This window comes from Pyrgilauda ruficollis, unplaced genomic scaffold, assembly GCF_017590135.1.
Source record: "Pyrgilauda ruficollis isolate IOZ18807 unplaced genomic scaffold, ASM1759013v1 scaffold40, whole genome shotgun sequence".
In the NCBI taxonomy this organism is placed as follows: domain Eukaryota; kingdom Metazoa; phylum Chordata; class Aves; order Passeriformes; family Passeridae; genus Pyrgilauda; species Pyrgilauda ruficollis.
This window is the reverse complement of record NW_024525490.1, coordinates 11666009-11691652: the sequence shown is the minus strand read 5'-3', so window position 1 is coordinate 11691652 and position 25644 is coordinate 11666009. Positions and strand designations below refer to the sequence as shown.

Genomic DNA, 25644 nt, shown 5'->3' with positions numbered 1-25644 from the left:
TATAATTTCCATGTATTCAGGTTCCATGGTCACAAAACTCACTGATGTAAAGTTCCTCAAATACCACCACTGCCTTTTTAAAATGCTGATATCACGCTAGCTACCCTCTTTACCTGTAGCAGAAATATGATACTAACCACAAGCAACACACTGCAGTCATTAGCTCCTTTATCCCCCAGTTCCTCTTACAACACTTGGATGAATGCCATTTGATCATGCTGCCTTGTTCACAGTTTGCTCAATGTACTGCAATTTCTTCCACTGATGCTTCATTTTGAGTCGTACACTCTGTCACATTCCTTATTAAGAAACATTCTGGCATGAAGAGCTCTCTAAGTGTTGCCAAAGTGAGTGCAAGCAATTCCATTATTCAGCTCTGACCTTATATACTCCAAAGCCACCTTTTTCAATTGGGTTGTCTACTGATCCTCCAGACACTCCTCAAACTTTCCTGCTGAGTTTGAAGAAATACCTAACAATAGTTTTTATGTCTGTTGGGAGTTACTAATCAATTTTTTTCCCACCTCACTATAATTACAGTTTAAATCCACCAGCTTTTTTATTATTATTTATTTTCATTACTCAGATAAAAGATCTGATTCAAGAACTATGAAGTTTATTTCAGATGTTATATCTTACTCTGCTGCTTAGCCAGGCATTTAGCATTTGGGGAGCTTTTGAAATCTACATAAACAAGTAGCATGCATGCTGTAAGCCTCCTATACCTTTAAATAACTCCCAAGCTGGCTACAAGTATTTTACACTCCAGCAGCATATTTTCTTTCTGTTTCAAAAGGTTTTTTAGTATTTTCTGTAATTCTTCTTTTAATTAAGCATTTTTGTATTGGACAGTTCATCCACTGCTATTGATCAGTGCAGCCATCCATGGAAAATGTCTCAGCATCCCAGTTCTGCTCATTCAACTCTGGATCAATTTGCACTCTCTCTAGCACTCTTGGTCCTAACAAAAATGTAAATCTAGAAGTACACCATCATGTTAGCCAGAGTGTTCACTTGAGTTACTTGATCTGAACAGCCACTTGGTATCTGATTCCATACAGGATTTTTAATTGTTTTAAGTGGATAACAAGTAATCTTTTACTAAGGCTAAGCTGCTGACTGTTTTGTACGAAGACTTAAATTTGGAACCCCAATGATAAAATTTTCATTATGTGCACTATTCAAGGTCTTTTTAATCAACAAGGCACATCCATACCCAGACGTGAAAATATTCAAAAAAGCAGAGGTAACCCTAAGATACTATGTCAAGAGAAGGTAATCCCTGTACCTCTGCTAAGACAGGCAGCATGCTGGAGGCAGATTTCACTCTCATTTTTCCTCCCACTACTAAATCCCTTTGGTGCTGTTACACCAAGGGAGGTATCAGTTCCGAGCCCAAGAAAGTACCTGGAATTTAACTAAAGAAGTTACACAGGTGTAGCCGACAAATTTCACTGCTTTTTTAAACAACAGTTACATGTAATTTCTAACTAGTCAATTAAAAAATTTCCTGAAAAAATGGTGTGTTTCATTAGGACATTTGTCATTATTAACCACACCCTGAAGCCACACTTTTAAAAATCCTCACACAGTCTTTTTGTGTAAAACACAATTATAACATTTTGGATTAGAAAGCAAAATATGCCTGTAGGACAATGTCAGCAAGCAAATCAACACATTTAAATTATTGTGTGTGGACACTCTTTTGTAAACTCCTTCAGAAGGAGTAACTGTCATTCAACAGTGTCACTAAGCAGTTCCGGAACGAAAGGAAAAAAACTTCATAGTGAATATCCATGAAACAAGAGCAAAATTTTGCAGTTGCAAAAAAAAAGAATCTGTTAAAATTCTGCCTAAAACACTAAATGAGAAGTGACATACACAGTATTTACTAAAATGTTAGTGTCCAGCAAAAGACATCACCCTGGAAGATTTGGTTTTTTTCATGTCTTGTACCTTGCGCCTCTAAGGCAAATTATTCCGTACCAATCTATACTACAACTCACTAGAAAAACATCCCTATTGCTTTATTGTTTTGTATGTGATGCTGTATTGGGCTTGTGTGGCAAGATTTTGGTAGCAGTGGGGAGCTGCAGAGGATCAGAGGGCCTCACCTCTGCCTGGGAAAACCATGGAGCATCCTCCTAGAAGACAGGCTAAGGCACATACAAGACAAGAAGGTGACTCAAGGCAGTGCCCACAGCTTAACTAAGGGCAAATCATGCCTGACCAGTCTGGTGGCCTTTTATGATGGAATAACAGCAATGGTCAACAAGGAAAGACTGACAGATGCCATCTGCCTACACTTCTGTAAGGCCTTTAATATGGTTACACATAATGTCCTTATCTCCAAATTGGAAAGACATGGATGGACTCATTTTTTTAGCCGGTAAGGAACTGGCTGGATGGATGCAGCCAGCGAACTACAGCCAGTTTCCAGGTGGCAGCTGGTGACAAGTGGCATCCCTCAGGTCTCTCCTGACTCCTGGGACTGGTTCTCTTTCATGTCTTCAATGACATGGTGAGAGCAAATGCAGCCTCAGCAAGCTGGTAGGTGACACCAAGCTGAGGGGTGCAGCTGACACAGTGGAAGGACATGATGCCATCCAGGGGGCACCTGGACAAACTTGAGAAGTGGGCTTTCCCTTGAAATTCAGCAAGCCAAAGAGCGAGGTACTGCACCTGAGTTGGGGAAATCCCAGACATTTCTTCTGGGGACATGCCAGTGATTTCTTCTCCCAGTACAGACTGGGAGAAGAAATCACCGAGAGAAGCCCTCTGGAGAATACTTGGGTGTTCTCATGGATGAAAAACTGGATATGAGCCAACAGTGATCACTGGTAGTCCAGAAGGCCAACTGTACCCCGGGCTGCATAAAAAGCTGAGTGGCCAGCAAGTTGAGGGAGATGACTCTGCCCTTGTGAGACCCCACCCGGAGTATTGCATCCTGCTCCGAGGTCCTCAATGCAAGAAAGACATGGATCTGTTGGAGTGGGTCCAGAGGAGGAGGACAAAGATGATCAGAGGGTGAGAGCAGCTCTCCTACAACGACAGGCTGAGAGAGGTGTGATTGTTCAGCATGGAGAAGACTTAAAAAAGTCTTACTGCAGTCTTGCAGTACCTTAAGTATCTTATAAAAAGGAGGGAGAGGGATTTTTATATGGACAGGCAGTGATGGGACAAGGGGCAGTGGTTTTAAACTGAAAGAGGGCAGGTTTGGAATAGATGCACTAAGAAATGCTTTGCTGGGAGGGTGGTGAGGTACTGGAACTGGTTGCCCAGAGAGGCTGTGGATGCCCACCCGTGGAAGTGTTCAAGGTCAGGTTGGATGGGGCCTTGAGCAACCTGATCTAGTGAATGGTATCCCTGTCCACAGAAAGGGCATTGGAACTAGATGCTCTTTAAGATCACTTTCACACCTAAGAGTTGTATGATTCTCTCAGATCAACTCACCAAAGGAGCCAGATGCATTTACTGTCCACACAAAGATCAACTTTCCTAGGAAAGTAACCTTTTCATATATATCACTGGTTTGCCAAAATAACTCCCTACCACCACTCACAACACAATAGCAGAGATTTCAAGGTTTCTACTGCACACATAGAAACTTCTGTAAGTCTTTCATCTGTTGAAATCTCATCTATTTCTTTGTGTACAAGAACCAATTCTAAACACAATCTAGATCAAAAAAAGGTTAGGTTCAGGACCACATGCTTTTTCAGGAAGACTTGAAGTTTACATTATTTTTCCCCAGTTGCTGGTAAAGAAACACTGCAAGCCTCATCTCACAAATGCTTACACCATCACAACTGCAACCAACTTATCAGATACTGCAGTGCTCACACAGAAAATGTAAATTAATTTAAATGTACTCAGAATCATTGCCTTCATCCAGACTCATATTTAAATAAATGAAAAAGAATGCTTCTAAGCTTTCTAATCTGTTGCTCATTTAGAGTCATCAGATATATTGTTAAGAGGATGCAAGTACTCATAAAACTCTGACACAGAAATATTTTTTGGTTTACTTTCCCCATTGCTTCATTATTCTTCCAGACAGGCTTCTATGCAAAACAGCTTTTTATCTTCCAGCTTTGATACCATCAGCTCCACTATATCAACTGTGTAACCACAGTGAGGTTGCATTTTCACAGTCTGAAGCAGCACTACATGAAGATTTTACAGGCCCCCCACTCTTCCTAAGAGTTGCCGATTTTCGCTCCTGTCCTGCACCCTGCATATGTCAGCACTGACAGAAAACCTGGGGAAGGAAACGAATTCAGGCAAGAACCCCTTGAGCAGCGGGGGAGGGGAAAAGTTATTTTTCAACCATATCAGGTCCCTCCTGCTGTTCAACACACTAACACAGTGAGCTGTGACAGCACAGCAGAGGTAAGGTCCCTCCAGGAACTGAAACTATCCCAAGTACTATGGATACCAAGGAAATTTCTATGGAATTGTAGCCTAATCTACATTTATAAGTACAGATTTAAAGATCTAGTGCTTAAAAGATGCTTTAACTTTCTACTCCCTAAATTAGCTGCAGAGGCAAAAAAAGGCAAGTCAAAAGCACCTCTAATAACGGGCCGTAATCATAACCTCACAGTAGCCGAGATATTACATGAAGCAGAGAGTTTAATAATGAAGTTCTATGATACCAGTGTAATGGATATCAAGCACAGACATTCCTTTGCACGTGAAGGGAATTCAATCTCTTAGCTGGCTAACAAAAACACCCACACCCTTCCAAGAACTTGATGTCCACAGAAAACAATGATAAATACAGAGCATTCATTCCTGGACAAAAGTGTTCATGTCCCTGAAAAGCAAAAGCATTTTTGTAAGTTATGTACTTTAAAGATGGAAATCATCTGCATATTCTGGTAAATGACTGGGTTTTTTTCAGGGCTTGTAAGCGCACTGGGCTGCTTACATTGCAGGTTATTGCACTGATGACAGGACTGAAGAACACAGAACTGCCTAAGTTTGATCATTTGCTGAACTGTTTAACATTTTTTAAGTATTAACAAGGAGTAACAGAGGAGGATGAAAGGATAGAGCTTTGAAGTATGTTAAACATTTTCTTTGTGATGCCTTTGAAAGTTTATCTGGTTAGACAGCAGTGATAACCACACAATGGACAACTAATGCTTCTTCACCTTTTCTACTGATTCTCTCAACAGAGGTGTAGAAGTATCTACCCCACCCAAGGATGGTGCCCTTATGACAGCATCAGAAAACAAAGCAAAACTACTTCAAGAGGCCTTCTTTGTCTACACCACCAACAAAAGGAATGCTACAGAAAATTGTGGGCATTTTCTGCTCAATGAGACAGAAACATAATGACAAAAGACATTAAAAAAAAATTAAGAAGATGATCCATTTTTTTGTCATCCCACATTTCACTGCTAAGTTCTGTCTTCTGACTTCACAGTTCCTCACCTCTCTCAGCAGAATCTGTGAGAATGCAGTATCACCCACTCTCAAGGAAGATGTGATTAAGGAACACTTCAGCCAGTTGTACCCAAAGACTGGAAAAACATCATTGCCCTTCAAGAAGGGCAACTAGGATGACCTGGTGAAGTACAGGCTAGTCTGCAAAAGACAGAACTTACTCTTTACCACGTGTGTGCTCAAGAGTAGACCACATTGACCTGAGAGGCAATAGAGACTGGACAAATCCCTGAGCAATCTGCTCTAACTGGGTCTGGCTTGAACAGGATGTTCCAAGCCATCCGAATCGAGTCAGGTAAAACCAGTGACTGTTCACAGGTGCAAAGTAAGCCCTAGAGCAACTGCACCCCCATCACAAGAACTTCCAAAAAGGAGTCTTCACAGTCACTTTTCTTCTTTTACCTCTCTGAGTAAATCTGAATCCCACTCAAACTTTCTACACAAGTAAAATAATTTGAGTAACATCAAAAGCAGGAGCCAACAATAAACAGGGACAAAAGGAGAAACAAACAATAAAGTAATTTTTTCATCTTTAGAATTATGAAGTCTTTACTTACCTAAGACCTCTATTGCTAGACTTGGAGATACACCAAAAATTCAGAAATTAGGAAGGAAGTTTTGTTGTTTTTAAGGAAAGTTAAGTCTAAGAGAGCTATTTTCCTATTTTATAGATAAAAATAGAGGATAAAAGGTGAGGTTAGCCTAAGAACAATTTCTGAACTGCCAATTCACTCTCAAAATATGAAAAATTATATAAAGCTAACAAGCCATTTCGAGAAAGACGACAGTTGAACAAGAATTCCAGAATACACTTTCTGTGGCAAATCAGTATATTACATTAATCAAAGATGATCTCAAATTCTGAACACTGGAATAGTTTTAGAAGATGAGCAAAACACAGCATGAAACCTTATAGTATATTATGCATGTGATTTGCACACTTTGTTATGCACCATGGGATCCATCTTCACATAAAACCTAAGCTTGTGCAACTGAGAATACAGCAGCACTAAACAAATGGCAATCTATTTTTAGAAAGTGCTGAAAGGCAGTTACATACAGAGTAAGATTAATAACCTAGCCAAACTACCTGGAAATTAGGCAACTGACACCTCGAGAAAGTTTCCACGTTTGCTGCAGAAATTGGAATATCAGGTTGAAATAAAGCACTGTATCTACATACCAAGAAGAAGGAAAAAAAAGAATTTGTACTATTTAATACTTCTGGTTTTATCCAGAAGTATGTGAAGTTTCATAAATGATGTCAGATAGATACTATCCCCTTTATAAAAACATACAGAAATTAAAAGTCCAGAAAGGTTCCACAATCTCTGCAAGGACTTAACTTGCATATGCAGGACAGAAGAATCACAGAATGGTATTGGTTGGAAGGGACCTTAAAAATCATCTATTGCCAGCCCTGCTGCCATGAGTCAGGGGGGAGACATTCATCTAGACCAGGCTGCTCAGAGCCCCATCCAGCCTGGTCTTGAATACTTCCTCAATAAATGTTTCTTCCATAAGAAGAAAGTCTAAATGTAATTAAAGTAGAACAAAAGAGCAAGACACCTCTTTGATGTTGTCAATTGTTCAAAATTCACATGAAACAGACAGCAAAGAAAGCATACAAAGAAAATGCTCAACAATCTCAATTAAAAAACCTCAAATATTTGGTCACATGAAAAACGCACATTTCAGAAAATAAGTAGGGAAAGGATGATGAAAGAGTTAGTTAAACTATGTGGCAAGAAAAATATTTGCATTTGCCCTTCTGTAAAGGCTAAATACCTGGAGTTTTCTCCAATTCCTAGAGACACCGGCAAGCTTTCATACCCATACAAGGCGGCAGTCAGCTGAGGTGGGTTTCTAACATGGCTGAAAAGGAACAGACTAGCTCCACCAACACTTCTCCTCACCCCAAAGATTAGTTTTCTGTCAATGCAGTTCCTCCAGCCAACCTGCCATGAAGCCAGTGAAGTGCCAGTGTTGACTGCAGCACAGCTGGAGCCCACTGTCTCTGGGAGGGGCAGCAGAGCTCTGTCCCTCTGAGAAGCACCCGGCAGTGGGCCTGGCTGTGTTGTCAACTGCAGGCACAATTCCTTGCGTGGCCATACAGTATGGCCCCACACACAGGGTCTTGCTATGACTCTGCAAATTCACATACAGTTAAGATCTATGTACATTATGTCTCTTAAAAAAAAAAATCAGAGAAATGCAACACAAATATAGGCAACAACCTTCTGCTCAGACTAGATACACTATTTACTTTAACTCCCTTTCAATTAGCAATCATCAATGCAGCAAGGTGTGAAATAATGCAACTAGAATACTGCATTAAGATCACAGAAATCTTTGTAATAGAAGTACCAAACCTCTCCAGACCTAACAGCAATGAGTCTGAGGAGCACTGACAACTGGTAACTGTCACAGTACACTAAGATCCACTAAGCAGGTTTTATTTGTTAAAAAGCTAAAAAATCACTTTAACATCCCATGAAAAACAAACATTTTCTCAGTAACTACTCATAAAAGCAATAAAAATGAAGATGGGTTATCAATTAAATTTTAATAAAATAACACATGCCAGCCTGCTAATTGAACCTAGTTATAAAAATACTTTGCAAGAAAGAGCGCTCCAAAGACAGCTAAAGAAAACACTGAACTTCTTAAGTGACCATCCTGCAGCCAGAGTTTCAGCCACCTCTATCCAAAGAAACATTCTGCTTACCTTGATCTATAAGTTCTTTCTATCACAGGGCACAGAGCATTTCTTCCACCTAACGAGCAGTGCCTTTTTCATCTAACATAGGCTTTGCTACATGACAAAGAACTTTTTACTTTATCAATGACAGATAGTTTTTTGTTGTATTTATCAAGTAAAGATTCAGCTACAACATACTTGCCTTATGGCGGAGCTGTAAAATCTCCACGCAAGTTTTGTTGTCCCAGGGCCAGGTATATACAATCACAATGACCTGGGCCAGCGTAGTCCCAAAGTTCACTTTTGAAAGTTTACTCCCAATTGTAAAGGATCCTTAAATTGTTCTTAAGCAGTAAGCCTTAGTAGAAACAAAATTACAACGAACTCTTGTAAATGTTTCTACAAGTGAGCCTCAGAAATTACAAAGGCAATTCTAAATATGAAACCTAACATCTACTGCATAGTTCAAATTCTCATGTAATGGGCTCTTGAATAATCTTTCTGTTAGAATGTCGTATTAAATTCTGTCATCAGCAGGATACTCATATTTTGCTAAATGAGCCGTAAAAATTGTACATGTCAAATAAATACAATATTATATCCTATGACATTAATAAAAATACATCAGTAGAATGAATTTTAGTACAAATGAAACAACTGTCTGACACTGAACAAAAACATACTCATAAAATAAATATTTTGCAGCTGTTTCTTACAGACATAAATTTCTAAGATTACATATTAATCATGTCGTAGAGTAATATGTTTAACCACACCAGTAGAGTATTATTGGTATTTTTCATTCCTAAAACTTTGTTGTGACAAGTCTTCTAATAAAAATAAACAAACAAACAAAATCTCACAGAGATATGAGTAGGGAGACTTTGCTTTCAGCACATATGGTCTGAAAACAAACAAACAAAAAGCCAGGAGGGCTTAACACAGTTTTGAATCACCACTGCTCTTCATCTACAATCACTCAAGATTAACTCAAAGAAAGATACCCCAAAATCTTTCACTCCAAATTCTTCTTTCATAGGAATTACTGGGACACACATGGAGAAATGTTTCCTTGCTTCATGCAGTGCTTACATCCCTTATCTGTTAACAAAAACTTTTTAAAGGCCTGCTGACCAACCTGGGAAGAAATAACCACAGCCTGTTAATTTATTCCCTCCAGTCTCCAGCCTTCACCATAATCTCGTCCTTCACAGAAGATAACCTGCTATTTAAAATAATTGTGTGTCCTTGGGCAGAATAAAGCTGTTCTTATACCAAAACACTTATTACGAAGTTGAAGCTATGTAATACACCTTAGCCTGACTTAACAGATCACTAGGCAGAGATGGAACAGGAAATGTCCTATTCTTCTCACACGCAAAGAGAGGCTGTATGCTCTCCCCCATCCAAACCATTGTCCTGCATCTACCAGTTACCCCTCAATGAGCAAATTCAAAAGAAGTCTGGCAAAGTACCAACCTGGCAAGACAGAACAGAGCAAGTTCAATCTCTCTGGCAAGAAAGTGGTTAAGTCTCCAGGGTGGTGGAGAGTACTAGCAGCTCTAATTCCAAATTGGAGTCGCACCCACTAACATGACATTCAAACACCAATTCTGACTTAATTACAGCTTAAGGTCATCTTAACCTGAAGATATTAAGCATTAAGCATCCTAGGCTGCTGAACACAGAAACAGAAGTTAGGAACACATGTTTTAAAAATTAAATGTGTAAGATAAAGCTGCCAACAAATTTAATTCTATATAATAAGAAAAATAATATTTTACTAATGCTTTAATTTTCTTCATAGAAAGTAAGTACAGAGCATTAGACAGGTTTCAATCTACGTAAAACTACCTCTACCTTAAAAAACTTCCAAACTGAAACCAAGTGAGTGCCAAAACATGGGCCAATAGAAAGGAACTTAACACATGTGCTCCCCTCACCCCCAGTGCAAGTGCCTTTTAGAACTGCCAAGATAAGAAAATTATATTTGTCCTTTTTCCCCAAACCCAGATTTGTTCCTGGTATCTCTACAATATCCTCTACCACAACAGCTCCATTTTTGTTCGGATTCTCAGCCTACTGCGGCATCAAGCTATCCTGCACACTCTTCTTTGCAACACACACAGATGAAGGTATATGATGTCCTGTGCCCAGTCCTCTCGCTGCCCTGACCCCTGACTGCTCAGCCACTGAAGGAACTAACACCAGTGAGCAGCAAACTGAACCATGCTCAGGCAGTACTGAAATCTTCGCTTCAGGGACACTGATTTTGACTTCCCTGCCTAATGGAGTGAGCAAATTTCACAGAACTTCTGTATTTTTACCTGTAAGGTAAAAAAAAAAAAAAAAAATTACCTTTACACCTCTGTAAATAAGAGGGTTTTAAGTTTCGGAAAAATAAAAGTTACGCTACCATGTTTGTTACTTGTAAGAAAGCACTGGCCAAGGTCACTAAGGGTGGTAAGGCACTTGCAGAGGTTGCCCAAGGGGGTTGTGGAGGCACCAACTCTAGAAGTGTTTGAGGCCAGGTTACATGGGGCCTTGAGCAATTTGGTCTAGTGGAAGGCATCCTTGCCTATGGCAGGGGGTTGGAAATAGGTGATCCTGTTACTGGGAAGAAAGGGGGCAAAATTATGAGATGACTCAAAAAACCTTCATATTCTTACAAAGCAATACTTAAAAGTGGCAAGTTCAGTGGCTATTCTCATATTATTGGATCTCCTACAACACAAAACACTTTGATACTCCTCAATTATGAGACAAAGCTAAAACTATGGACTAGGTGAAGTCTGATGCTGCACCAAAATCCATGTACAGTCATCCAGAAACAACAGTAATAAAAACCAAAGTTGCTCTTGAAACCATTAAAATAAATAATCCATTTTGTTTTATCCTTGTACATAGAACAAGAAGGGAAAGACTGAAATATCTAAATGGGCTCATATCTATGCAAGCATGACATCTGCTAACTGTTGGTTTAATGTCCGCTACCCCACCACGTATTAATGTTACTACTTTTGTTATTACTATTGCTTTTTTATTTATAGTTACATAAAGAGTGTAAGGATCTCTTTTAGGAACATTCTCATTTAACTAATTTTTTTTGCCACTAGAACCCACTAGAAATTCTGTACTTTTTCTGAGGAAAGAGTAGCGCTTTACTACCAAATCCAAGAGCCAGAAAATAGTGAATGAGACATACCAAACACCAGAAGCGTCTATGTCCCACTTTGAGAAAACTTATAAAGCAGCAGCTACTTAGGAAAAACTACCAAATACTAAATGCCTCCACAATGAAAACGAGAAAATTGTGCACAGATCCTTTACACTTCAGAAAGCTCAGGACAAGCCTGGGCTCCTAGAATCCTGTCTCAAAACTAAGGAGGCAATGATGTGGAAGAGGACTGGGACACAGGCTTTTACCTTACAATGTGCTCCCAAGCATATTGCAACATATGTTATAGAGCAGTAATAAATAAATTAGGTTTATTTTTAGTATCTTTCTACATACTTTAAGAAGCACCCTGTCTTTCCTAATACTTCATGCCACCTATCACCCAAGTTAGTCTGGCATGTATAAAAAAATAAGACAGTAAGAAATGTTTTCAATTTGACTTTGTTGAGAAATAGTTCTCAACAAGTGAGTTTCATTCATAGAAAACAACCTGTTACTCAAGCCAGAAGGTTTCCTATTCTCAAAACCACTGGACAGGACAGCTGAACATTCTTCAAGTCTAAGAAGATATATGTGTAGTGCTGGAAAAAGTCTGAATGGGTCAAAGGACTGGGATATATAAACAAGCTATGGAAGTCACAGGCTTCACACTTTGTCATTAAAAAAAAAAACCTCTCAAGAAAAACAGAAGAAACAGAAGCTGTCTGGACACTGATGGGACAGATGCAAACCAGAGAAGAATTCAACAGCATAAAGCAGGAATTCATATAGACACAGAAGATCAATGACACCTGAAACAACTATTCCCCACATTTTAAGCTAATCACAATCTCCATTAGATCACAAACAAAGCACCAGAGATTTATCAGAGACAATTACAATAATTAATAATTAAATTTCACTGTTAAGAGAAAAATAAAGAGAAGAGTCTTGCAGGTAGAAAAGTCTGGCAGGTAGAAATGTTTCAAGTCTTCTATCTGAATATGAACTCCACTCTACCCTCCTAATTTGTATTATTCCCGTCAGAGATCTCTCGGTATGATTAAAAACAGAAACAAAAAAAGAGAGGAGGGGCTTACCACCACTTCAAAAGGTAGGTCTGTAACTCTACACTAATACACAAAAGCTGCACGTTTCTTTACCACCCCAGAATCTCAGCTACTTTTAAGAAAATACGTAAGTCTACAACTCTTGCTTTGGTGAAGACAATTCCTTACATGTGAACTGAAAGAAGAACAAAGCAGTCTTCTGGAATCCTCTGGCAGACAACTGTGAAGTTTATACTACTCCTGCTAACAGGTAGACCACATAGTTTTGTTTACTGTTATTACGTAACCTGTAGCCAAGAAATAGGAATGAAAATTGAGCAAATTCCTGCCACGACTGCACTGAAATATCCCAACAGCTCTGAAGCTAGGGACTGGCAACATTCCTTAGAAAGGATCTCCTTTCAATTCTCCAAAATTCAATACTGGTTCTCGGCATCATTACTGTAATCACCAGGAGACCGAAATAATATGAAAGACTAATACATTTCTCCCTTATTCTGGAAAACATTTTCAAGTTTACCTATTATCTACTGCACAAACATAGGTAAACTTGAAATTTCATGTTGGAAAAGAGAAATTATAATTTCCTTGTAATAGTAATAGTGAAGGAGTCAGAAAACAAGAGTTCCTGCAATTTTTCTCCAAGGTAATGATCAACAGTACTCTCCACTCCCACATGTTTAACATCCCTCCTACCCTAAGTCCAAATGAGTTTGCCTGCCATTCTTTATATTTTAGATGTGACTATCAATTAAAAAACACAGGAACTGCTGCAGACACAAATTTCTAATCACTAAACTTCTCCTCCTCCACATCAGAAAAGAATTCCATGTAAGAGAAATACTTTGTTAGTGCAATTTCTCCACGTTCGGCCCATAACTTTGAAACATCACTTTAAAAAAGCAAATTCAGAACAGTTTTACTAATTTCACTTGCATCTAGATTAAATAACAAAAATAGAGTACTTTCCACGTTTCTAACAGTCCTGGCACTTCAAGTGAAGTAATCACGCAGGCTCTGTATATCCACATGTATGTGATCAACTATTATCACTGCTTCAGAATGTTAACAAATGCAGCTTTAAAAAGAGTCCATTATGGTCCTAGGGATCTTTTTCACATTTCTATTAAACAGTCTATATAATACAGCATAAAAAATTATGCACATTAGATACACAGAACTGGACAAAAAACATGAATCACTATGAATCACTATGTTTAAGAATGGTATTACCAGAAAAGCAACAAATCAATCATTCTTTCAGAAAGACCATTTTGTTTTTACTGGAGAAGAGAATAATAAAAATGTTAAGATGAGGCACCCTTACAGTAGAATGACAGACATATTTCTTCACAGTAACATCTGTTACACTAAATGAAAGAAAAGAAGAAAAGCAGTATCTCACCGGACATGTGGAATCAAAACCAAAATTCTGAACAACTGTCATACTGCAAAGTAATTTATTTCACTTAACTGTACATTTTCTTAAGTCTGACTGATAGTCAACATAAGCAGGACAGCACCAGAAATGTCTGTGTACATGCATGCATACACACATACACACATGAAGGTACGTATTCAACCAGCACAGTGTCCCTCAGACTGAGTTTAACTGGTGATAGAGCTGACATCCATTTCGCCCACACTTCTACTGTGCACATTTAAGGCAAGCATGGACAGAGGAGTCCTGCCTGTTCCCTTTGCCATCTTTTGAGAAAACACCTCTGAAAACATTAAGTAAACAATTTTTGGTTGCTGCTTACACAGCCTTCAAAGGACTCCAAGAAATATACACACTCAGACAAGTTACAGATACAGCTCTAGGCTCATGTATTAATAACCATCATCGGGCAATAGAAGTTGCCATATTTCCTGCTCTGCACACTTCAATCCCCTTTTCTGTCCCCACTATACTTGTTTCACAAATCTGGCACTCTCTTGCCTGTCTAGCCTTAGGGTAACAGTGCTTCTAGGTAACATCATTAGGTTGATCTAATATGCTACCCTTCCAGACTGCAGATTGCCAAAAATCTCATGTATATATATGTATTTATAGATTTTCTATGCCTGTACTTTTTCTATAAATATCTCTAGTAAGTACCTATCAAATAACATCTGAAAACCTTTTCCCTTTACTTCAAATCAGTACAAATTTTACCAGCTCTTACTAAATCTGCCCAAGTATGACTGTCCCACTAGGACTTGGGCCACCCCCATAAATTTTTTGTCACCACCATCTACACTAGATTTTCTTCATATGTGGCTGTACTCTTAGTGTTTCTATCACATCATCAGTCCTAAAATGAACATGTCTCCAAACAATGGGAAACACAAAACCAGCTGATAACTCAGTTCATCCGTTGTGGAACACCAAAGCTTCAAATGGAGATGCTATCCAGTATTGTATTGCTCCTGCTGTTGGAATAAGAATTCGTAAGCAAAAAAAGTGTGAATATTGCATATGAAATGCATATTCTCTTAGCCACGTGACCAGCCAGCAAGTACTCAAGGTGCACATAGAAGACAGTGACTAGTCATCACCTTGACACTTCTAGCTGTCTGCACAAACCTCATCATAGTCTGTGGAGACTTCGGGAAAAAAATGGGGTGTCTGCATTTCACCACCAAATCCTTTAAAGGTATAAGGGAGGTAACATGACAGCTGTTATTAACCAGAATTTCTGAACATCAAAATTCCAGATTAATTATTCAAAACAACAAGCAGTATTTCGTTCACACAGTACATCTATTCCAAAATATCTTGTAATAAAAAGCCAATATCCAACATCCTGCAGCAAAAGAAAATCTGCAAGAGGTTATGTTCTGTGCAATACAGGTACTACAAATCTCCCATGCTAAACTTATTCCTGACTTGAAAAACTCTGCTTATGAGGAGTACTTAATTTTTTTTTTTTTTTTTTTTTTTTTTGTCATCATCATGGTAATTTGGCAGAATTTACCAGACTACTGGTCTATGCCATCAGAACATGTGCTTATAGCAATTTTGCAAGGCTACAGCAGTAAATTTTTTGATGTATCAATGAAACTGTAAAGACTCAACAGTTTAAAAATACCCCCATTTCAGGCGGCTTTTTGCATTTTAATTAAAAGCTTTATAGTGACAAACAAAAAACCCCTCAAGACACCTAAACCGTGTAACAAAAAAAAAAAAAAAAAAAAGAAGAAGAAAAAAAAGAGCGCTTTACAAACGCAAAAGGTTTCTTTCAAATGCAGGCAATAAGGTTCATCATCCCCTTCGTATCACAATTATAAGCATTACCCCCCCTCACAAAATTAAACTCAGTCCCAAACCTTTACAGGAGCCTTTTAGGAGCAGGCGAAGACTTATTTTATGGTGGGGCCAAAGAATACGGGCTAGGCCGGGGCCTGGGAGCGGACTGAGGGCAGGGCAATGCAGCCCCGGCGTCCCCTCAGGCAGCGCTACCCCTGCCCGCCGCCCCCAGCCCACCGCCCGCCGAGCCACGGCTCAGTCCTGCCGCTGCACCGAGCCCGGGCTGCTCTCGGCGCTGCCCCGACAAAGGAAAGAAACACCGCACTCCCAGCGTCTCGGAACAGTAAAAGAAAGAAAGGAGGAAAAAAGAAAAACGAACCAAATCGCCCTCACTAAGCCCTCCCTGAAAAGCAGGTCTCTTTTCACCAGACCTCACCACGGCAGCCACCCTTCCCCCACCACGAAGCCACCTCTCATTGTCGTCGCACCCAAAGGGGACCCATAACCCCCACCCCCCACCCCATATGAACTCACACGCCCCCTCCCCCATTCCCCAGTTTGTGCCGTGCCCCTTTACTGGTCGCCAGAAGGGAAACGCGGCTCGCGGGCCACATTTCCCTCCTCACAGCCTTGCACGCACCTTCCAGAAACAAGCTGTCTCTGCAGCCGCCGCCGCCGCCACCGGCCATCTTCCCGCTGCCGCGCAGCGCTCCCTCACTCCATCGCCCAGCGCGGCGGCGGGGCCCGGCCCTTCCCCCGGCCTGCCCGCCCCCACTGCGGAAGGCTGGGTGGCTGACCCGCAACGGCGGCACTACCGCCGAGGCCCGGCCCTCTCCCGCTGCCGGGCCGCGCTGCCTTCCGGCCCCCGCGCAGGAGGAAGCGGCGGCAGCGCGCCCGCTCCTCCCTCAGCGCGCCCGCCGCCGGCACCCGCGAGCCGGGCCCGTTGGCGCCCGTCGGGGCAGGCGGGCCTGGCCGCGGCTCCGCCGCACGCGTCCCCGAGAGCGCGGGAGGGCGAGGGCACGGAGCGCGCCGCCGCCGCTCTCCTCCGTGAAGGGCGCTGGCCTGCCCGACCTGCGGCTCGCCCGCCGCGGGAGCCGCCGGCTTTCCCGGCCCCGGGACGATAAAATGGCCGCAGCAGCGCTGCGCCCCGCAGTACCTCGGGCTCTCCCGCTCCCTCCTCCATCAGCCTGGAGGCAGCAGCTTTTGGGAGACGAGGAGGTGGCTCGGGTAAAATGAATGAAGTTAGAGGAGTGCGGGAGTCCATGGCGGAGCGCTGGGGCCCGCCGGCCTCTCACCTCGCTCGAGCTCGGGGAAAAGGTCTTCGCGAGATTCAAAGATTCCTATTGATCTTAAAATCTTCTGTGGCCTAATCATATTCAAATCCAAAAGTTGGACTTTGCAAAATGTACAGCGTTGCCACGCCAACTAAAGTAAAAATGCAAGTCATGGCCTCAGGTACATTTGACTTCTAGCTTGTATGGATTTTACATTTTAAAAAGCTTTCCCGTGAAGCCAAAATACAAAAAAACATGCATCCTTTTAAAACTAAAAGATAGTTTATGGTAGTCTACAGCTAGGGAAAACCAGATACTTTCTTCGACAGGTTATCCTATCCCCCTCCCCTTCCACTTTACAGCAGATTTGGGGAATCCTAATGTTTGAGGTACCTGGGTTCCCAACATTTCTGATCCCTGAAGAGTGAGCTTCCAAATATGCTTGAACTGAAGACTTGTTTGTAGACTGAAATCCTGAATTAGGTAAATCAAAGCACCTAGTGCATATGAAGATTAAAGGCTAGAAAGAGGAAAATTGTCGTTTTCCTTTAAGTCTTCTAAATTTGGTATTTTTGTTGCTGAATGTACCTAAGCGTGTTTTAAAATACTTCCGAGAGTGCTCAGTTTTTACGCAATCAAGAGGCAAAAAGCGGTCTGGAAGACAGCAGGAGATGTCAGACTGCTGCCCAAGTGCTACGTCACACCACCAGAGCTTGCAAGTACTTAGAAAGAGTCCCAAAAGCTGTAACACTGCTGGCAAATCTACAAATCTCAGGCTTCAAAATCTCCTTGGGAAAAAAAGGCTTGCTGAAAGAGAGATCACAAACTATCCTTGTTTCATTAGTAATGAGATTAATGGGAAACAATTAGGAGAAATTGGTCCCAGCTAATTACGAAGAAACCAAGACAATAATCTGTTCAATAGAAACCTAATAGTTAAAAAAAAAAATAAAAATTTTAGAATCTAATTTTCAAAAATACCGTCTTGTATTTCAGAGGGGCATTGTCCAGTTAGAGGATTCACTGGTGAGGTTACAGCATTAATCCACAAAAACAAGTTCTTATTGATCGTTGAGACTAGACTGATCCAGGTCTACACAATTCTACAGAATTTTTTAAAAACTAAGGATTTAGAGTTATGAATTATTGGAATAAATGTTTAATGCACAGTAGTGGATTCATTGACCAAGGTATCAAATACAACTTCAGAGTTTTAGTGAACTGAGATGCAGTATATATTAAATTACCCTTTTAAAGTAAAAGGGATAAGGGAATAAGCTATCAGTGTTAATCTAGAAGCATGGTTGATTTTGGACTTTTTGATTGTTAATTTAACATATACTTTTTTTACGGAAAAGACCTGCCCAGAATTACATCTCACTGCACTGTTCTTTTTCCCTTTATGTTGAAGCTCTTTAAGGATGCAAGAGTCAAAATTCTTATTAATTAAACTTTTATTAGTTGTCTATTCTCAGCCTTGGAATGGTTTGTTTTTTCATTTGAGAAGTATTTGTGAGGGAATGCAATACTGAGAGCACTCAAGTCTTACAAAATCTTTTCAGATCCTCTTAACTTTGCCTGGAACCAGAAGATTTTCTTCATGTAACCGAATGAACAATGAGAAGGAGAAAGTTAGCGTTCTCCTTCCTGCTGAGGGAAATCTTACAGAATTTACTGAATTTTCTTTGTCTCTGAAGGAAGAATTCAATTGTGTTCACAGAATAAGAGCCCAGGGATGACATGCAGCAGGTCATTGCTTCCTGCCTTTAGCATCCCCTAGAAGTTGACCAGTCCCACTGTGGGTAGTTGACAATCGCAGGCCAGTGTAAGATCCAGAATTTACAAACACTTGCCTGTGCTCAGCTCTGTTGGCACAGCTCTGTGTAGGGTGGAAAGCTGATTGCTGCATTAGGGAGTGATGAAGAATTTTTGTCTCATCTTAGAAATCTATTTTTTCCTTTTCTTCCCGCAATGAAAAAGTTATTATTAATGGATGTGGCTTAAATGATTCAGTACAGAAAATTACAGAAACTGAAATTTTTTTTTCTTTGTATTTCTGATTCTTTCCAGTTACTTCTTGTTTTCTCTATGTTTTTGTAAGGTTAGGCCAGAAAATGGGGTTATCTAGTCCCTAGAAACACTAGTTCCTTGCTTAAGGAATAAAATGGAATTGGGATTGCAGTTTTACAGCTTCTGTTGTGGTAATGTACATTACTTATTTTTTTGTACTGGTATGTAAATTGAATATAGACATTTAAGGGTATTTATAGGCACCTTGAATATTTTTTTGTTATTTACAACCTATGAACCTGCTCTATAGACTATAAATAACTTCTATTTAACAGTCCCGTCTTTCAGGAAGTAAGTGTTGCGGGGTGAAGTTAATTTTCACTCTTTTCTATTGTTGTTCTTACAACTGTTTCTTGTGAATATGTTAATGAAACACGGTCTGTGTTCTCAGTTTTAAAACAGTCTTCTTGCTGTCCTCATGACATGCTGCCTAGTTTTTTTCTTGGCATTTTCAAAGTAAAATCAGATTTATTTCTTGCATTGCAGTATCTTGTTCTGGTTATTAAAGTTATTGCTTTAATTTCAGGGGTTCTCTCATATTCCAGGATAGCTGGCATACTGCAGGTAGCTCTTCAGGAATGTTTCCAGAGGGAAGAGTACTATTCATCTGTGTGCTAGGACTTAGAGTGATACATCAGGATGTGGAAAAGGTTTTTTGTTTAACTCTGGTATCAAAGATAGAGTGTCCAGTAGGTAGTAAATAACAAAGAACTTCTTAAGATCATTGGGATTTTGTCTAAACTATTTTCCTAATTCTTTCCTTGAAGGAGACCTGTTTTTTGAATCTCACCAACTTACCTCAAAACTCAACATTGTGCTGTTGGAAAGTAACCATAATAAACAAATACCTTTTAGGTTTTCTGCTACTGTTATAAACATTTTGAAATTTAAGATGGCCATTATTCGTTTAAGTATCTTTTGCATTTGGTCATTATTGCATTAGACGTATTCAAAGAGGAACAGTTTTGCTTTAAATCTGCAAGTTCTCTTACTGGACAGTGAGATAAAGCAACTGTGTTGGGCTAAAAAGCATAACAACTAATTAAGCATCAAAGTGAGTTTTGTAGGTATAAAAGAGTGATTGAGGCATATGTCAACATTGTTATCTACAACATAGCATTAGATATTACTTTTGAAAATAAAATTTCTTTTTGCAGGGTTGGGGTACATTTGGGAGGTCATTTTTGTAGACAAAAAAACCCCCCAAACTTAGAGAATTTGTTGCACAGTCCAGAACCATTACATCATTTACATCTCTTAAATAGGAAAATAATTATGGTCAGTGAGGAAAATAAAATGTTATAAAGGAGAATGATTTCAAATATATGCATGAAATGATGCTATAGAAGAAATAGCCAGTTATAAATCAAGTATAAAATATTCTTTTGGAAAAATGGGGGATAATCTTTCATATTTTAATTATTTCCTAGTGATGTACATAAGATAAATGTACATTAAATCTTTGAGGCAAAGATTGATCTTTAATTAACAAAAGACTAAAATGTTGATAGTTTTCTAGGTGTTAAAAGGGGAGCATATAAAATGCTAGAGAAAAATATGTTAGATTTAAGATACATAGAATATACTTACCAGTATGTACTCAAAATGTACTCACTTTATCATATTTTCTCTAAGTTTCCTGTAGCAACAGTGTTGAATTAACTTTTATTTCTTTCTGGTATTTTTATGGTGATGGTCTAAGGGAAATACGGTTTTGCCAACAAACTGATGAATACATTTATTGATTGCATTTCAACTTTAAGATTAGGCAACAGCATAAATTTTTCTTTGTCTTTCAGTGTAACTCTTTTCATTACTTTACTGATAAGAGCAGAAGTTCTAACTGATTTAAAGAAGGAAAAATAGAAAATGTTTCATTTGTCATCCTAAGACATGACCACAATGTAGTCTTTCATCTACTAACAAAAAAAAAAGTGTATCTACAGCACGAAATGCTAAAATAAATAATAAAAGCACAGCAAGACTCAGAGTGTTACTTAAGGCATGTCAGGCATCCAAAAACGTCCAGCATACAAAACATACATTTATGCATGGGGTCAGATCTGTCTGTCTAATCTCTTGTTTTTCAAATCAATGGAAAATATGTCTTAAGTCAACTTCCAAAGTATGTTTAAACACATTTAATAGATACTGAAACTTCTGTTGTATGACGTTTTACCGAAGTCATGGATAGAAATACAGGTTTTTAATTGCCAGCTAGCAGAACTTGCAGATGGCCTTCCTTTAAAATGGTCTCACCATTAGAAAGAGAAACTGTTTTGTAGCTGATATCCTTGGAGATCCTTTGTCAATAACCATTGGCTTTAAGAACTTTGTTAATAGAGATGGCTTATTTAAACAAATGCATGTTATAAATAGAACATATCTAATTGATATATTGATACATTTCAGCAGGCTCACACCTCTTAGAGGATGATCACCTTTTCCCTGCCTGTCTGTTTCATTAGATGCCTATGTGTCTGGAGCTTTAAGAATACTTGTTCTTCAAGGCAATTAAGGACATCTTTTAGGAAAAGTTGTTATGTGTTTCGTACGGGATACTTTTGTATATATTGGAATCATGTTTCTAAAAATGAACTACACCAAGGGCTCATAAAATGGCAAATACACATACAAGCAAAAATACATTGCAAAGCACAGAAAAAGGTGGAATTTCTGTACCTATGAACATGACCCATGGGGTTGTAGCAATCATAATGAAAGCAGAGGTGAAAAAATCACAGCATCCTCCCTGTTCTCAATTTGCATGGCTTACTCTCTTATTGCTCATGCTGCTGGTGAAGACACCAAGTTTGTTCCTTGCAAATTCCCCTTCTAATCAGAAGAACTTCAGAAATCTCTTTCTTAGTGTATATAGGAGTTCAGAGGTCTGGGCTGGGAAGACGGATGTGCTCCTGTCAGTGCGCTGCACTGGTTAAGTGCTGTACTGGTTCTGTCTCCTCTGGGAAGTGGAGCCAGTTAAAGCATACATAACAATAACCATATTGCAAGTAGTAGAATCCACATAATACAGGATTTGAAAGAGGTAAAGGGATAATTTCATGTGTCCTTCTGCATAGATTCGTGACTTAAAATGTCACTAGTGTATGCCCTTAAAAGTCTCAGTTTAAGATTGATCTTCGGTCTGCACAGATAGTATACTAGAACGGGGCAGGGGAGGGGGGATGTCCATATTAAGCTAAACAGTCTTTACTAGAAATAGCTTTCTTCGTCTTCAGTTAGAATTCACTGTGCACTTTTTAGTAACCTCTCTATACTGTGAGATTGCTGTTATCTCAGCCTTTTCCACAGGTCCTTCAGCCTTCTTTCATTTATTCCTGGAGTCTCTTGAACGTGTCTGTATTTAAAGGTGGGGCATTCAAAACAGAATGCAGTACTAATGTAGCTCTCTCGAAAACTGAATAGAGTGGAATGACTGTCTCCTACTTCTGACGTGCTGCAATTCCTTCAATATATCCTAAAATATTTTTCAACAAAACCACAGATCATGGTCAATCTGTAATTTAGTATAAATCCTCTGTCCTTTTCTGCAGTGTTGTTCCCTAGCAGCTGTATCTCAATTTGTATTACTTCATTTGATTTCTCCATCTAAAGTGTCTGATTTGCTACATTTTTTTTGCTACTTTTCATCTTGCTGGTTTAAGGTATTTCTCTTAATTCTAATCCTGTCCTTAACCCCTTGTTAGGTGTTTGCAGTACTTGTGGTCTCACAGTGAAAATAAAAGAATTACAGCTAGGATAACCTGTGTAGGATAAGCCTGGGTAGGATCAAGTGCCTCTCTCAGACTGTCAGGGAAGCACACTGAAAGTGCATTTTTCCAGCCTTTTTCCTGGTTCAGTTTTAAGAAGTCATACACAACAGTTAATATCTTACTGGAGTCAGTATCGCCTGCTTTCTCTCCCTATTGATCCTACATGCCAGCTATTCCAAAGACGATTGACAGAGCTGTAGCATGACATCAGAGCTTTTCAGTGATTCTCAGGAGACTGCAATACAAGTCCCAGAAATCTGTAAGAAGACATTCACATCTGTGTAGAAGTCCAGAGTTCTTTGATCTTCTCAGTGTTTCTCCTCAAGATGAGAACGACCTTCTGAGACATTATTACCCTCTGTTAGAAGGATGTGCACTGCTGTTTTTGAAGATGTCATTTACATTCTTTAATGAAGTTATATCCTAACAGCACCAGTCTACATGAAATACTGTTATATATGCATTGTCAAATGGCAGAAGGTGTGCTTATAAGTCTCAGACAAGAAGAAGTTTTCTCCAGAATTATAACTCAGTTAGCCCCTATGAAATAAGATACAAGAAGTATTTGTGGTGTAGTGTGTGGCCCTGATGCAGTCTGCAGAGAACCTTCATTGATATAAAGCAGTATGAGCCCTGAGACAGAGAAGGTTAAAGAAATTAAGAGTTACCAATGTGTGCCCAAAGTTATACTGTATAAGGACATCTTTGTGGGAGGGGATGTTCTAACTCACAGTGACTCGTGAGATCTGTGGTATTTGTTAACAAGCTGTACCAATTTGTAAAGTGGCCTATCACAAGCATTTGTTTTAACTTTAAAGATTCTCCAAGTCTTACACTCTTTGATAAATGACGATGTCAGTCATTAAGTGTCTGTCTTTGATTCATTCCAGGCATGTATAATCCTTATCATTAGCTGCCTGTATAAAAACAAGATGAATCTGGTTACTCTTGGTGTGTTATTCCTAATGGATACCATTAGGTCATGTTCTTCTTCAAGGAGATGTAGCTGTTACAAGTCGGAGGCCAAGAAGTTAAGAGATAGTTGGGGCCAGGGAGTGGCTGCTGCCACTGTGAGTCCTATCACAAATCATTGGAGCCCCCTATAATAACACAGTCGTTCACATTAAAATATCAGTAGTACTGCTGTTGGTTTCATCAAAAGCTGAGGGGAGCTGCAAGCATAACTGTTATGTGACTGGCCTGCAGACTTTTACAGGAGTGGTTTATGCTGTGTTTGGTGTTATTGACCATTTTATGCTAAAAACGCTTGAGAGTCACTTGAGTAGTTACTTGTCTTTTCTAGGAGCCTGAGGTCCACATCAGCTTGAAAGCATATTGTGAACATATGTAAGCATATTACTCAGACTGTTTAGTGCTCAGAAGAAAGATAATGTTCCTTTTAATATTATGAAGACATTAATCTCTATTTCTTTTTGAGAAAACCTTGTAACTTGTGATTAAATTTGCTTACTTTAATACATGGAACTCTGTAAATTTGTGTGCAAATAATCTAGATCATCAGCAGTGTTTTCCTTTGTTTTCAAAAAATAAAGATAGAAAAACTAAATAGTTTCAATCAGTTTGAAGATATGTGTATTTTGACCTAGGGTCTATGGTTGCTAAAACAATGTGAAACTTTTAACAGACTGTTTAAATTATGGTTACCATATGAGAACATTAAAGTGGAGCTGACCTATTACTAATGCCTGTCCTGTTTGTTGCCTGGTAGTATAGAAATTAAATGTATTGGTTTTCAGCATAGAAAAGTTTTAAAGTGCTGTATCGGTTTTCATCATAAAAATTCCAGACTCTGTACCACCCATAAAGATGCATAAAGATTGTAATCATTCTAGGGAAAATTCAGCAAGTTAAATATAATCTTTTTAAGAAGATAGATAATGCAATTTAAAGAAAAGAAATGAAATCTTATTCATGACCCACAACTAGTTTTACAAGAGGAAAATCGTAATTGAAATCATCATCATGACACTTGAAACGTCCTGTGAAGAAATTCAGTGTTGTAAAATGTTTTTAGTTTGAAAAATGCATGAAATTTTGTTGTTTTCGTATAGCAGAAGATTTTAAGATGCCTTGGAACAATATATATGCTATCCTCATTTGTAGGACTGATTAACAATATTTTCGTAATTTAGGGGTATTTTGAGTTATATTACTATCCAAATTAGTTTATTTTACAGCAACCTGTCAGCTACCATTTTCTCCTCCCCAACAGACAGACTCAACCTTGTTTTCAGAATCTCTTTATCCACTTTCCTCCCTGTGGCTCCTGCACTAAATGCAGTCCTTCAACTTCTGTCATTGCTCATTCTTCCCTTCCCTCAGTCTCCCCTAAAATCCTTTCCTCCGGCTCTTTCCTTTCATTCATTTTCTGTTTTTAGCTTCTCTCCATCTAATCTCTCCATACCAAAATCCCTCCCATGCCTCCAACAGAGACTTCTCCAATCCTTTTTGTCCCACAATTGCCACCTCATTCTTGGCTTTTGTTGTGGTTCCCTCCCACTGCTGCTTCTGCTATATTAGTTTGTTAGGATCCATGGTCCATATTAAATAATGGAGGATAGTGTTATCTGAGATTTAGCTAGATGACTAAAAAGAAAATCTTGCCCTTATTTCTTGAGAATATTTTTCTCAATGCCATGACTCAGTTTGGTAATAAAACACATTCTTCTCTTATACACATAATTCTGTTTTTAAAAATGTTGCATACATACATGTAAGACTGAAACAGCATGCAAAACAAATTTCATACTCAGTGCAAAGAAGCTCAACCAAAACATAATTAATGCAACACAATGTTTGAGATTTTAAGCCAACAAAAGCCAGACCATTTAGAGCTAAGGTTCCCATAGCAACCTTATTCTGTCTCCTCCTGTGTCTGTGTGATAGGGTCTT

The 25644-nt window shown here is 39.2% G+C and overlaps 1 protein-coding gene across 3 annotated transcripts in view; it reads right to left on the bottom strand.

Annotated features, from left to right (window-relative positions):
• Positions 1 to 16562, bottom strand: part of SENP6 (SUMO specific peptidase 6) — a 72764-nt gene extending 56202 nt beyond the window's left edge. For 2 of the 3 annotated variants that reach the window (XM_041477445.1, XM_041477446.1), the window contains exon 1: positions 16255 to 16562. In XM_041477445.1, the coding sequence (XP_041333379.1) occupies positions 16255 to 16303 (49 nt within the window). In that variant the 5' untranslated portion in view covers positions 16304 to 16562. The remainder of the gene's footprint in view (positions 1 to 16254) is intronic. The other variant, XM_041477447.1, reaches the window with a different exon arrangement.
• Between the last annotated feature and the right edge of the window lie 9082 nt (positions 16563 to 25644).